The 15,976-nt window shown below is 34.5% G+C and overlaps 1 protein-coding gene across 1 annotated transcript in view; it reads right to left on the bottom strand.

Moving 5' to 3' along the window:
- Positions 1-1,118: 1,118 nt before the first annotated feature.
- LOC127531906 (uncharacterized) overlaps positions 1,119-15,976 on the bottom strand; it is a 71,353-nt gene continuing 56,495 nt past the window's right edge. Inside the window, exons 21-23 of the mRNA XM_051942317.1 lie at positions 13,008-13,478; positions 7,174-7,599; positions 1,119-1,584 (exon numbers count right to left, since the gene is read on the bottom strand). Of these exons, the coding sequence (XP_051798277.1) occupies positions 1,119-1,584; positions 7,174-7,599; positions 13,008-13,478 (1,363 nt within the window). The remainder of the gene's footprint in view (positions 1,585-7,173; positions 7,600-13,007; positions 13,479-15,976) is intronic.

The raw sequence follows: 15,976 nt of genomic DNA, 5'->3' as shown, positions 1-15,976 counted from the left end.
ACAGCTGGACTCTGACAAAGTCAAGGTGTGGACAACATGAATATTTAGAGTGACTGATGAAGATTTACCTTCAAGCAATCTCTTCAATAAGTAGGAGGAACAATACACTGAGTTGGATGTTTGTGGAGACTGAAAATGATGTCAGATGCTTTTATTCAAAAAGAATTGATCTTATTTATTTATAAAGAAGCATTTTGAAACTCCACAACTCTGTTCTACTTGGATCATTTTTGTTTTTGTGGTAAAAATTTGTCACATCTGCTCTATCAGTGATGAAAGATAAAAGAAAATAACTTGGTGTTCATTTTTGTGATCAAGTATTTCAAATTAAAAGTATTCTGTGTTTAGTTTTGTATTATTGTGACATTCAGCTACATGTGGTTCAGAAAATATGAGTTTGACTTTCTGGATTATCAGAATTTAAGCTCAAAGATGAACGTTTCATGATGACTTTAACTTTATTCATATTTCAACTCACTCAAAATGAGAAACTATTTCATTACTTTTCCAATATTCCAGATTCTGAATCAATGACATGAAGAGAAATAAAACTGAACATTTCTGGAAGCCTCAAATTTCACTGAGTGAAAAATTCTGCTGAAAGATGGTCAACAGGACATTTTTAAACTACTTTGATCGCAGAAGATATTTGACACAGAAACCTAAAATTTCACACAATCCGTTTTACAAATTTATATCAATGATAATTTGTTTATCTAAACGGAGATATTTAAATCAGAAGACCTCTGATGATTTGAGATGGAAGAACCCTCTAGAAACTGATATAAATGACTTCACTTTATATCCTGTTGGCTTGTTTCATCTATAATACAGCCAGTTTAATGAACTGATCATACATGTATAGAAATCTCAGACTCAAAGACAAAAGTAACTAAAACACTAAATAAATACAGTGGTGGAAAGAGAACAATGTTTCCCTCTGAAATGAGCAGAGATGAAACAGAACTGAAATATGACCCCATGTGGATAAAGTCAGAATGTAGAAATATAAAAGTGATGACAAAGAAATATGACTGAAATGTTTCAATCAGTACAATGACATTAGAATTCATGGATTTCTCCTTGTATAGACTGAATGGTGTAAAGTAGAATTCATTTTACCTGAGCTGTGAGATATAAGGCAGACACTGCAGGAAACTCCTCACTTCACTCTCTTCATGTGACCAGCCTGTCAGATACACTGGTTTCTTCTCTGATTGGAGTTTCAGTACTTCCAGGAGGATGGAGGTCTTTCTCTCTGAGAGGTTTATGGACCAGACTACAGGAGCTGACTGGAAAACTGACTGTAATGATGGAAGGACTCTCAGACCTGTTTTAGTCTCATAGTCCTTCACAAGGGAGAACAGATCCAGCAGGAAATCACTCTGATATTGAAAATCTTCATCATCATCATCATCATCATCATCATCATCCATGTATTCTAAAGGAAATCCTTCATATCTGCACACTGATGATAACTGCTTCAGTATCTTCTCTCCTGTCTGCTGTTCTCTCTCTGCTGCTGCACAGAACAGATTCACAAACATCCTGGTTGTTTCATCAAGAGGTAACTTATTCTGAACTCTGTAAAATGAAGAGAAAAACATGTTTTAATGATTTCCTCTCAGTCATAGAAATACAACTCCACATGAGGAATGATTCCTGTTTCATCAGTGCAGTAACAGATGCTTTACAGGTTACAGATTTCATCTTCAAACTCTTAAAATACTCACAAACCCAATACCACCTTAAATGTCACAGTTTTTTCATTTCCTTTCTTGTGTTTCTGTTTTTCCATAAAGAGGTATTAACATGACTGAACTGTTGTCACTGAGCTGCAGCTCTTTTTATCCACATCTTTTCATTCTTCTCATACAGGTACCAGACTGTCACATGTTTCCAAAGTGTTGCAGGAAATATTTCTACATCAACAGATAAACTCACATTCTCTCTCTGCTTCATTGCTTCAGTCAGTCACTGACCTTCATTAAGTTCTATCAACTCTTTCATATTCATGATCAGTGACTAATAACATGAGAAATAATGGACATGAAAATAACACACCGTCTTAATAACTCAATATACAGTTAATTTAAATCAGCAATTTATCATGAATCATGACATAAAATGTCGAAATCAAATAAAAAATGTGGGTTCATTCCATACCAAATCATCCATCTTTTTACATTTTTGCTCCAATATCTATAATTTGACACAAGTTTTTTATAGCGTAAAATATGGAAGTTTGAAAGATTGTAGGTGATCCATCTTTCCTGAGAAAAATGCTTTAGTTTAACCCCTTAAACTTCAGTGTACCGCCGGCGGTACACTTACTAATTTGCATAGGAATTTCAAGAATGTCCGACGGCTGCAAACGCGATTATACAAACACTATACGCCGATGGAAAGCTTAGATTCTCATGAATCCGCCGGTATAAACCACTTTCAGATGTGATGACCACAGCGGGTGAGAAAAACACATTTGTCCGACAAAAACGAATATCCATCCATCCGTTCTCTATACACTGTTTGGACAACAATATCAAGAATTATTGAAGTTAAAAACCTGAAATTTTTACTGTTTTCCTCATGTCATTAAGTCAGGATTGTTCATATTGAAAAAGTATTTTTAAAAAACTGTCTCTGATGGTGGGTGAGCAGACATATGAAAAAGGAAAAATTGAAGCCATCATGAAAAGTTCCATCTCTGAACTCACATTAACAAATAAAATATTGATGCAAAACTCAACCAGTGATATTTTCTGAACCACATGTAGCTGAATGTCACAATAATACACACAGAACACCAAGAATACTTTGAATATAAAATACTTGGTCACAGAAATGGAAAGAAATGTATTTCCATTGAACTTTCAGAACTGAGCAGCTTTGACAACTGGAAACACAAAAACTGAAACATTAGTAAATAATCTGATCCAAGTCAAACAGAGTTCTGCAGTTTATAAACTCTTCTCCAAATATAACACAGAAAATATATGTATATATTTAATAAGGACATATTTGTCATCTTCAGACCCACTTTGCAGACATAAATGGAGCTTTGGAGGAGACTTGTCATGTAGTTTGGTGTCATTTCTTTAGGAATTATCACTGCATCAGATTATGAGGATGACAGCAGCAGAATAGAACCAAATCCACTCATCTGTTGGATAGTGGGATGTTTCTAGTGGGACATTTTCATACCTGGACATATATTTAATGCTAATCTCATCCACTAATGTGACCAACACTTCACTGCTAAATTTATCATCATGAAGGAAAGTGTTTGATAGGAACAAAATGGATCCTCTGCTTTGTGTTCCACTGAGAATAAACTTCAAGACCAAAGTCACAGCTGGACTCTGACAAAGTTCAAGTGTGGCAACATGAATATTTAGAGTGACTGATGAAGAGTTTACCTTCAAGCATCTCTGCAATAAGCAGGAGGACAATACACTGAGTTGAGTTTGTGGAGACTGAAAATGATGTCAGATGCTTTTATTCAAAAATAATGTATCTTATTTATTTATAAAGAAGCATTTTGAAACTCCACAACTCTGTTCTACTTGGATCATTTTTGTTTTTGTGGTAAAAATTGTCACATCTGCTCTATCAGTGATGAAAGATAAAAGAAAATAACTTGGTGTTCATTTCTGTGATCAAGTATTTCAAATTAAAAGTATTCTGTGTTTAGTTTTGTATTATTGTGACATTCAGCTACATGTGGTTCAGAAAATATGAGTTGACTTCTGCATTATCAGAATTTATTTGATTTGAGCTCAAAGATAAGATGTTTCATGATGACTTTAACTTTATTCATATTTCAACTCACTCAAAATGAGAAACTATTTCATTACTTTTCCAATATTCCAGATTCTGAATCAATGACATGAAGAGAAATAAAACTGAACATTTCTGGAAGCCTCAAATTTCACTGAGTGAAAAAATTCTGCTGAAAGATGGTCAACAGGACATTTTTAAACAACTTTGATCGCAGAAGACATTTGATATATAAACCTAAAATTTCACAGATTTGATTTTCAATACTATATTTCATGATCATTTTTAAAGAAGTAAATCAGAGATATTTAATCAGAAGACCTCTGATGATTTGAGATGGAAGAACCCTCTAGAAACTGATATAAATGACTTCACTTTATATCCTGTTGGCTTGTTTCATCTATAATACAGCCAGTTTCATAAACTGATCATACATGTAGAGAAATCTCAGACTCAAAGACAAAAAGTAACTAAAACACTAAATAAATACAGTGGTGGAAAGAGAACAATGTTTCCCTCTGAAATGAGCAGAGATGAAATAGAACTGAAATATGACCCCCATGTGGATAAAGTCAGAATGTAGAAATATAAAAGTGATGACAAAGAAATATGACTGAAATGTTTCAATCAGTACAATGACATCAGAATTCATGGATTTCTCCTTGTATAGACTGAATGGTGTAAAGTAGAATTCATTTACCCGAGCTCTGAGATATAAGGCAGACACTGCAGGAAACTCCTCACTTCACTCTCTTCATGTGACCAGTCTGTCAGATACACTGGTTTCTTCTCTGATTGGAGTTTCAGCACTTCCAGGAGGATGGAGGTCTTTCTCTCTGAGAGGTTTATGGACCAGAAAAAAGGAGCTGACTGGAAAACTGACTGTAATGATGGAAGGACTCTCAGACCTGTTTTAGTCTCATAGTCCTTCACAAGGGAGAACAGATCCAGCAGGAAACCAGTCTGATATTGAAAATCTTCATCATCCATGTAATATAAAGGAAAGTCGTCATATGTGCACACTGATGATAACTGCTTCAGTATCTTCTCTCCTGTCTGCTGTTCTCTCTCTGCTGCTGCACAGAACAGATTCACAAACATCCTGGTTGTTTCATCAAGAGGTAACTTCTTCTGAACTCTGTAAAATGAAGAGAAAAACATGTTTTAATGATTTCATCTCAGTCATAGAAATACAACTCCACATGAGGAATGATTCCTGTTTCATCAGTGCAGTAACAGATGCTTTACAGGTTACAGATTTCATCTTCAAACTCCTGATATATTCACAAACCCAATAACTTTACATGTCAGAGTTTTTCATTGTCTGTGTTGTGTTTCTGTTCAGAGAAATCAAATATTTTCTGAGATAAATGCTTTAGTTTAATAATGGACCGTCGATCCATTTTCAGCAGGTTTTTTTCTGCATAATGAAATTTCAGGTTGTTTGAACAACAATATCCCAGAAACTATTCAAGATAAAAACCTGAACATTTCTCTCCTTTTCTCATCATGTCAATAATTCAGAATTGATAAGATTGGACAAGTAGATCTAATAGTCTCTGATTACAAGTGACACAAAACATTTTAAAAATTGAAGCCATCATGAAAAGTTCCATCTCTGAACTCACATTAACAAATAAAATATTGATGCGAAACTCAACCAGTGATATTTTCTGAACCACATGTAGCTGAATGTCACAATAATACACACAGAACACCAAGAATACTTTGAATATAAAATACTTGGTCACAAAAATGGAAAGAAATGTATTTCCATTGAACTTTCAGAACTAACTGAGCAGCTTTGACAACTTGAAACACAAAAACTGAAATAATAGTAAATACTCCGATCTGTTTTAAACAGAGTTCTGCAGTTTATAAACTCTTCTCCAAATATAACACAGAAAATATATGTATATATTTAATAAGGGCATATTTGTCATCTTCAGACCCACTTTGCAGACATAAATGTAGCTTTGGAGGAGACTTGTCATGTAGTTTGGTGTCATTTCTTTAGGAATTATCACTGCATCAGATTATGAGGATGACAGCAGCAGAATAGAACCAAATCCACTCATCTGTTGGATAGTGGGATGTTTCTAGTGGGACATTTTCATACCTGGACATATATTTAATGCTAATCTCATCCACTAATGTGACCAACACTTCACTGCTAAATTTATCATCATGAAGGAAAGTGTTTGATAGGAACAAAATGGATCCTCTGCTTTGTGTTCCACTGAGAATAAACTTCAAGACCAAAGTCACAGCTGGACTCTGACAAAGTTCAAGTGTGGCAACATGAATATTTAGAGTGACTGATGAAGAGTTTACCTTCAAGCATCTCTGCAATAAGTAGGAGGACAATACACTGAGGTGAGTTTGTGGAGACTGAAAATGATGTCAGATGCTTTTATTCAAAAAGAATTGATCTTATTTATTTATAAAGAAGCATTTTGAAACTCCACAACTCTGTTCTACTTGGATCATTTTTGTTTTTGTGGTAAAAACTGTCACATCTGCTCTATCAGTGATGAAAGATAAAAGAAAATAACTTGGTGTTCATTTTTGTGATCAAGTATTTCAAATTAAAAGTATTCTGTGTTTAGTTTTGTATTATTGTGACATTCAGCTACATGTGGTTCAGAAAATATGAGTTGACTTCTGGATTATCAGGATTTATTTGATTTGAGCTCAAAGATGAAACGTTTCATGATGACTTTAACTTTATTCATATTTCAACTCACTCAAAATGAGAAACTATTTCATTACTTTTCCAATATTCCAGATTCTGAATCAATGACATGAAGAGAAATAAAACTGAACATTTCTGGAAGCCTCAGATTTCACTGAGTGAAAAAATTCTGCTGAAAGACGGTCAACAGGACATTTTTAAACAACGTTGATCACAGAAGATATTTGACACAGAAACCTAAAATTTCACACAATCCGTTTTACAAATTTATATTCAATAATAATTTGTTTTATCTAAACGGAGATATTTAATCAGAAGAGCTCTGATGATCAGAGATGGAAGAACCCTCTAGAAACTGATATAAATGACTTCACTTTATATCCTGTTGGCTTGTTTCATCTATAATACAGCCAGTTTCATAAACTGATCATACATGTAGAGAAATCTCAGACTCAAAGACAAAAAGTAACTGAAACACTAAATAAATACAGTGGTGGAAAGAGAACAATGTTTCCCTCTGAAATGAGCAGAGATGAAATAGAACTGAAATATGACCCCATGTGGATAAAGTCAGAATGTAGAAATATAAAAGTGATGACAAAGAAATATGACTGAAATGTTTCAATCAGTACAATGACATCAGAATTCATGGATTTCTCCTTGTATAGACTGAATGGTGTAAAGTAGAATTCATTTACCTGAGCTGTGAGATATAAGGCAGACACTGCAGGAAACTCCTCACTTCACTCTCTTCATGTGACCAGCCTGTCAGACACACTTCTTTCTTCTCTGATTGGAGTTTCAGCACTTCCAGGAGGATGGAGGTCTTTCTCTCTGAGAGCTTTATGGACCAGACTGAAGGAGCTGACTGGAAAACTGACTGTAATGATGGAAGGACTCTCAGACCTGTTTTAGTCTCATAGTCCTTCACATGGGAGAACAGATCCAGCAGGAAATCACTCTGAGATTTTCCATCCATGTAAAATGAAGGAAAGGCTCCATATGTGCACACTGATGATAACAGCTCCAGTATCTTCTCTCCTGTCTGCTGTTCTCTCTCTGCTGCTGCACAGAACAGATTCACAAACATCCTGCTTGTTTCATCAAGAGGTAACCGCTCAACACTGTAAAATGAAGAGAAAAACATGTTTTAATGATTTCATCTCAGTCATAGAAATACAACTCCACATGAGGAATGATTCCTATTCATCAGTGCAGTAACAGATGCTTTACAGGTTACACATTTCATCTTCAAACTCTTAAAATATTCACAAACCCAATAACTTTACATGTCAGAGTTTTTTCATTTCCTGTCTTGTGTTTCTGTTTTTCCATAAAGAGGTATTAACATGACTGAATAGTTGTCACTGAGCTGCAGCTCTTTTTATCCACATCTTTTCATTCTTCTCATACAGGTACCAGACTGTCACATGTTTCCAAATGTTGCAGGAAATATTTCTACATCAACAGATAAACTCACATTCTTCTCTCTGCTTCATTGCTTCAGTCAGTCAGTGACCTTCATTAAGTTCTATCAACTCTTTCACATTCATGATCAGTTGACTAATAACATGACAAATAATGGACATGAAAATAACAGACCGTCTTAATAACTCAATATACAGTTAATTTAAATCAGCAATTTATCATGAATCATGACATAAAATGTCGAAATCAAATAAAAAAATGTGGGTTCATTCCATACCAACTCATCCATTTTTTTGTTACATTTTTGCTCCAATATCTCTAATTTGACACAAGTTTTTTTAAAGCATAAAATGTGGAAGTTTGAAAGATTGTAGGTGATCCATCTTTCCTGAGAAAAATGCTTTAGTTTAATGATGGACCGTCGATCCAGTTTCTGCAGGTTCTTCTGCACACTGAAAATTCAGGCTGTTTGGACAACAATATCTCAGGAATTATTAAAGTTAAAAACCTGAAATTTTTACTGTTTTCTTCATGTCATTAAGTCAGGATTGTTCACACTGAAAAAGTATTTTTTTAAAAACTGTCTCTGATGGTGGGTGAGCAGACATATGAAAAAGGAAGAATTGAAGCCATCATGAAAAGTTCCATCTCTGAACTCACATTAACAAATAAAATATTGATGCAAAACTCAACCAGTGATATTTTCTGAACCACATGTAGCTGAATGTCACAATAATACACACAGAACACCAAGAATACTTTGAATATAAAATACTTGGTCACAAAAATGGAAAGAAATGTATTTCCATTGAACTTTCAGAACTGAGCAGCTTTGACAACTTGAAACACAAAAACTGAAACAATAGTAGATACTCCGATCTGTTTCAAACAGAGTTCTGCAGTTTATAAACTCTTCTCCAAATATAACACAGAAAATATATGTATATTTTTAATAAGGGCATATTTGTCATCTTCAGACCCACTTTGCAGACATAAATGTAGCTTTGGAGGAGACTTGTCATGTAGTTTGGTGTCATTTCTTTAGGAATTATCACTGCATCAGATTATGAGGATGACAGCAGCAGAATAGAACCAAATCCACTCATCTGTTGGATAGTGGGATGTTTGTAGTGGGACATTTTCATACCTGGACATATATTTAATGCTAATCTCATCCACTAATGTGACCAACACTTCACTGCTAAATTTATCATCATGAAGGAAAGTGTTTGATAGGAACAAAATGGATCCTCTGCTTTGTGTTCCACTGAGAATAAACTTCAAGACCAAAGTCACAGCTGGACTCTGACAAAGTTCAAGTGTGGCAACATGAATATTTAGAGTGACTGATGAAGAGTTTACCTTCAAGCATCTCTGCAATAAGTAGGAGGACAATACACTGAGTTGAGTTTGTGGAGACTGAAAATGATGTCAGATGCTTTTATTCAAAAAGAATTGATCTTATTTATTTATAAAGAAGCATTTTGAAACTCCACAACTCTGTTCTACTTGGATCATTTTTGTTTTTGTGGTAAAAATTGTCACATCTGCTCTATCAGTGATGAAAGATAAAAGAAAATAACTTGGTGTTCATTTTTGTGATCAAGTATTTCAAATTAAAAGTATTCTGTGTTTAGTTTTGTATTATTGTGACATTCAGCTACATGTGGTTCAGAAAATATGAGTTGACTTCTGGATTATCAGGATTTAAGCTCAAAGATGAAACGTTTCACGATGACTTTAACTTTATTCATATTTCAACTCACTCAAAATGAGAAACTATTTCATTTCTTTTCCAATATTCCAGATTCTGAATCAATGACATGAAGAGAAATAAAACTGAACATTTCTGGAAGCCTCAGATTTCACTGAGTGAAAAAAATTCTGCTGAAAGATGGTCAACAGGACATTTTTAAACAACTTTGATCGCAGAAGATATTTGATACAGAAACCTAAAATTTCACACAATCCATTTTACAAATTTATATTCAATAATAATTTGTTTTATCTAAACGGAGATATTTAATCAGAAGACCTCTGATGATCAGAGATGGAAGAACCCTCTAGAAACTGATATAAATGACTTCACTTTATATCCTGTTGGCTTGTTTCATCTATAATACAGCCAGTTTCATAAACTGATCATACATGTAGAGAAATCTCAGACTCAAAGACTAAAAGTAACTAAAACACTAAATAAATACAGTGGTGGAAAGAACAATGTTTCCCTCTGAAATGAGCAGAGATGAAATAGAACTGAAATATGACCCCATGTGGATAAAGTCAGAATGTAGAAATATAAAAGTGATGACAAAGAAATATGACTGAAATGTTTCAATCAGTACAATGACATCAGAATTCATGGATTTCTCCTTGTATAGACTGAATGGTGTAAAGTAGAATTCATTTACCCGAGCTGTGAGATATAAGGCAGATACTGCAGGAAACTCCTCACTTCACTCTCTTCATGTGACCAGCCTGTCAGATACACTCGTTTCTTCTCTGATTGGAGTTTCAGCACTTCCAGGAGGATGGAGGTCTTTCTCTCTGAGAGGTTTATGAACCAGAATAAAGGAGCTGACTGGAAAACTGACTGTAATGATGGAAGGACTCTCAGACCTGTTTTAGTCTCATAGTCCTTCACATGGGAGAACAGATGCAGCAGGAAACCACTCTGATATTGAAAATCTTCATCATCATCCATGTAATATAAAGGAAATCCTTTATATCTGCACACTGATGATAACTGCTCCAGTATCTTCTCTCCTGTCTGCTGTTCTCTCTCTGCTGCTGCACAGAACAGATTCACAAACATCCTGGTTGTTTCATCAAGAGATAATTTCTTCTGAACTCTGTAAAATGAAGAGAAAAACATGTTTTAATGATTTCATCTCTGTCATAGAAATACAACTCCACATGAGGAATGATTCCTGTTTCATCAGTGCAGTAACAGATGCTTTACAGGTTACAGATTTCATCTTCAAACTCCTGATATATTCACAAACCCAATAACTTTACATGTCAGAGTTTTTCATTGTCTGTGTTGTGTTTCTGTTCTGATAAATCAAATCTTTTCTGAGATAAATGCTTTAGTTTAATAATGGACCGTCGATCCATTTTCAGCAGGTTTTTTTCTGCATAATGAAATTTCAGGTTGTTTGAACAACAATATCCCAGAAACTATTCAAGATAAAAACCTGAACATTTCTCTCCTTTTCTCATCATGTCAATAATTCAGAATTGATAAGATTGGACAAGTAGATCTAATAGTCTCTGATTACAAGTGACACAAAAAATTTTAAAAATTGAAGCCATCATGAAAAGTTCCATCTCTGAACTCACATTAACAAATAAAATATTGATGCAAAACTCAACCAGTGATATTTTCTGAACCACATGTAGCTGAATGTCACAATAATACACACAGAACACCAAGAATACTTTGAATATAAAATACTTGGTCACAGAAATGGAAAGAAATGTATTTCCATTGAACTTTCAGAACTGAGCAGCTTTGACAACTGGAAACACAAAAACTGAAACATTAGTAAATAATCTGATCCAAGTCAAACAGAGTTCTGCAGTTTATAAACTCTTCTCCAAATATAACACAGAAAATATATGTATATATTTAATAAGGACATATTTGTCATCTTCAGACCCACTTTGCAGACATAAATGTAGCTTTGGAGGAGACTTGTCATGTAGTTTGCTGTCATTTCTTTAGGAATTATCACTGCATCAGATTATGAGGATGACAGCAGCAGAATAGAACCAAATCCACTCATCTGTTGGATAGTGGGATGTTTCTAGTGGGACATTTTCATACCTGGACATATATTTAATGCTAATCTCATCCACTAATGTGACCAACACTTCACTGCTAAATTTATCATCATGAAGGAAAGTGTTTGATAGGAACAAAATGGATCCTCTGCTTTGTGTTCCACTGAGAATAAACTTCAAGACCAAAGTCACAGCTGGACTCTGACAAAGTTCAAGTGTGACAACATGAATATTTAGAGTGACTGATGAAGAGTTTACCTTCAAGCATCTCTGCAATAAGTAGGAGGACAATACACTGAGTTGAGTTTGTGGAGACTGAAAATGATGTCAGATGCTTTTATTCAAAAAGAATTGATCTTATTTATTTATAAAGAAGCATTTTGAAACTCCACAACTCTGTTCTACTTGGATCATTTTTGTTTTTGAGGTAAAAATTGTCACATCTGCTCTATCAGTGATGAAAGATAAAAGAAAATAACTTGGTGTTCATTTTTGTGATCAAGTATTTCAAATTAAAAGTATTCTGTGTTTAGTTTTGTATTATTGTGACATTCAGCTACATGTGGTTCAGAAAATATGAGTTGACTTCTGCATTATCAGGATTTATTTGATTTGAGCTCAAAGATGAAACGTTTCATGATGACTTTAACTTTATTCATATTTCAACTCACTCAAAATGAGAAAGTATTTCATTTCTTTTCCAATATTCCAGATTCTGAATCAATGACATGAAGAGAAATAAAACTGAACATTTCTGGAAGCCTCAAATTTCACTGAGTGAAAAAATTCTGCTGAAAGATGGTCAACAGGACATTTTTAAACAACTTTGATTGCAGAAGATATTTGATATATAAACCTAAAATTTCACAGATTTGATTTTCAATACTATATTTCATGATCATTTTTAAAGAAGTAAATCAGAGATATTTAATCAGAAGACCTCTGATGATTTGAGATGGAAGAACCCTCTAGAAACTGATATAAATGACTTCACTTTATATCCTGTTGGCTTGTTTCATCTATAATACAGCCAGTTTCATAAACTGATCATACATGTAGAGAAATCTCAGACTCAAAGACAAAAAGTAACTAAAACACTAAATTAATACAGTGGTGGAAAGAGAACAATGTTTCCCTCTGAAATGAGCAGAGATGAAACAGAACTGAAATATGACCCCATGTGGATAAAGTCAGAATGTAGAAATATAAAAGTGATGACAAAGAAATATGACTGAAATGTTTCAATCAGTACAATGACATCAGAATTCATGGATTTCTCCTTGTATAGACTGAATGGTGTAAAGTAGAATTCATTTACCTGAGCTGTGAGATATAAGGCAGACACTGCAGGAAACTCCTCACTTCACTCTCTTCATGTGACCAGCCTGTCAGACACACTTCTTTCTTCTCTGATTGGAGTTTCAGCACTTCCAGGAGGATGGAGGTCTTTCTCTCTGAGAGGTTTATGAACCAGAATGAAGGAGCTGACTGGAAAACTGACTGTAATGATGGAAGGACTCTCAGACCTGTTTTAGTCTCATAGTCCTTCACATGGGAGAACAGATCCAGCAGGAAATCACTCTGATATTGAAAATCTTCATCATCATCATCATCATCATCATCATCATCATCATCATCCATGTATTCTAAAGGAAATCCTTTATATCTGCACACTGATGATAACTGCTCCAGTATCTTCTCTCCTGTCTGCTGTTCTCTCTCTGCTGCTGCACAGAACAGATTCACAAACATCCTGGTTGTTTCATCGAGAGGTAACTTCTTCTGAACTCTGTAAAATGAAGAGAAAAACATGTTTTAATGATTTCATCTCAGTCATAGAAATACAACTCCACATGAGCAATAATTCCTGTTTCATCAGTGCAGTAACAGATGCTTTACAGGTTACAGATTTCATCTTCAAACTCTTAAAATAGTCACAAACCCAAAAACTTTACATGTCAGAGTTTTTCATTGTCTGTGTTGTGTTTCTGTTCAGATAAATCAAATCTTTTCTGAGATAAATGCTTTAGTTTAATAATGGACCGTCGATCCATTTTCAGCAGGTTTTTATCTGCATAATGAAATTTCAGGTTGTTTGAACAACAATATCCCAGAAACTATTCAAGATAAAAACCTGAACATTTCTCTCCTTTTCTCATCATGTCAATAATTCAGAATTGATAAGATTGGACAAGTAGATCTAATAGTCTCTGATTACAAGTGACACAAAACATTTTAAAAATTGAAGCCATCATGAAAAGTTCCATCTCTGAACTCACATTAACAAATAAAATATTGATGCGAAACTCAACCAGTGATATTTTCTGAACCACATGTAGCTGAATGTCACAATAATACACACAGAACACCAAGAATACTTTGAATATAAAATACTTGGTCACAAAATGAAAAGGAACTTATTTCCATTGAACTTTCAGAACTATCTGAGCAGGTTTCCATCCATCCATTCTCTATACACCGCTTTATCCTCATTAGGGTCATGGGGGGTGCTGGAGTCTATCCCAGCTGACTCGGGTGAAGGCAGGGGACACCCTGGACAGGTCACCAGTCTGTCACAGGGCTACATATACAGACAAACAATCACACTCACATTCACACCTACAGGCAATTTAGAGTAACCAATTAACTTCAGCATATTTTTGGACTGTGGGAGGAAGCCGGAGTGCCCGGAGAAAACCCACACATGCACAGGGAGAACATTCAAACTCCATGCAGAAAGATCCCAGGCCCACCCCGGGATTTGAAGCGGGGATCTTCTTGCTGCAAGGCGAAAGTGCTAACCACTACATCACTGTGCAGCCCCGTTTATAAACTCTTCTCCAAATATAACACAGAAAATATATGTATATATTTAATAAGGGCATATTTGTCATCTTCAGACCCACTTTGCAGACATAAATGTCGCTTTGGAGGAGACTTGTCATGTAGTTTGCTGTCATTTCTTTGGGAATTATCACTGCATCAGATTATGAGGATGACAGCAGCAGAATAGAACCAAATCCACTCATCTGTTGGATAGTGGGATGTTTCTAGTGGGACATTTTCATACCTGGACATATATTTAATGCTAATCTCATCCACTAATGTGACCAACACTTCACTGCTAAATTTATCATCATGAAGGAAAGTGTTTGATAGGAACAAAATGGATCCTCTGCTTTGTGTTCCACTGAGAATAAACTTCAAGACCAAAGTCACAGCTGGACTCTGACAAAGTTCAAGTGTGACAACATGAATATTTAGAGTGACTGATGAAGAGTTTACCTTCAAGCATCTCTGCAATAAGTAGGAGGACAATACACTGAGGTGAATTTGTGGAGACTGAAAATGATGTCAGATGCTTTTATTCAAAAAGAATTGATCTTATTTATTTATAAAGAAGCATTTTGAAACTCCACAACTCTGTTCTACTTGGATCATTTTTGTTTTTGTGGTAAAAATTGTCACATCTGCTCTATCAGTGATGAAAGATAAAAGAAAATAACTTGGTGTTCATTTTTGTGATCAAGTATTTCAAATTAAAAGTATTCTGTGTTTAGTTTTGTATTATTGTGACATTCAGCTACATGTGTTTCAGAAAATATGAGTTGACTTCTGCATTATCAGGATTTAAGCTCAAAGATGAGACGTTTCATGATGACTAAGTTTTTTCATATTTCAACTCACTCAAAATGAGAAACTATTTCATTACTTTTCCAATATTCCAGATTCTGAATCAATGACATGACAAGAAATAAAACTGAACATTTCTGGAAGCCTCAAATTTCACTGAGTGAAAAAATTCTGCTGAAAGATGGTCAACAGGACATTTTTAAACAACTTTGATTGCAGAAGACAGTTGATATATAAACCTAAAATTTCACAGATTTGATTTTCAATACTATATTTCATGATCATTTTTGAAGAAGTAAATCAGAGATATTTAATCAGAAGACCTCTGTAATTTGAGATGGAAGAACCCTCTAGAAACTGATATAAATGACTTCACTTTATATCCTGTTGGCTTGTTTCATCTATAATACAGCCAGTTTAATGAACTGATCATACATGTATAGAAATCTCAGACTCAAAGACAAAAAGTAACTAAAACACTAAATAAATACAGTGGTGGAAAGAGAACAATGTTTCCCTCTGACATGAGCAGAGATGAAATAGAACTGAAATATGACCCCATGTGGATAAAGTCAGAATGTAGAAATATAAAAGTGATGACAAAGAAATATGACTGAAATGTTTCAATCAGTACAATGACATCAGAATTCATGG

The sequence above is a fragment of the Acanthochromis polyacanthus genome, chromosome 22 (assembly GCF_021347895.1).
Source record: "Acanthochromis polyacanthus isolate Apoly-LR-REF ecotype Palm Island chromosome 22, KAUST_Apoly_ChrSc, whole genome shotgun sequence".
Lineage (NCBI taxonomy): Eukaryota > Metazoa > Chordata > Actinopteri > Pomacentridae > Acanthochromis > Acanthochromis polyacanthus.
This window is presented reverse-complemented; position numbering and strand designations above follow the sequence as displayed.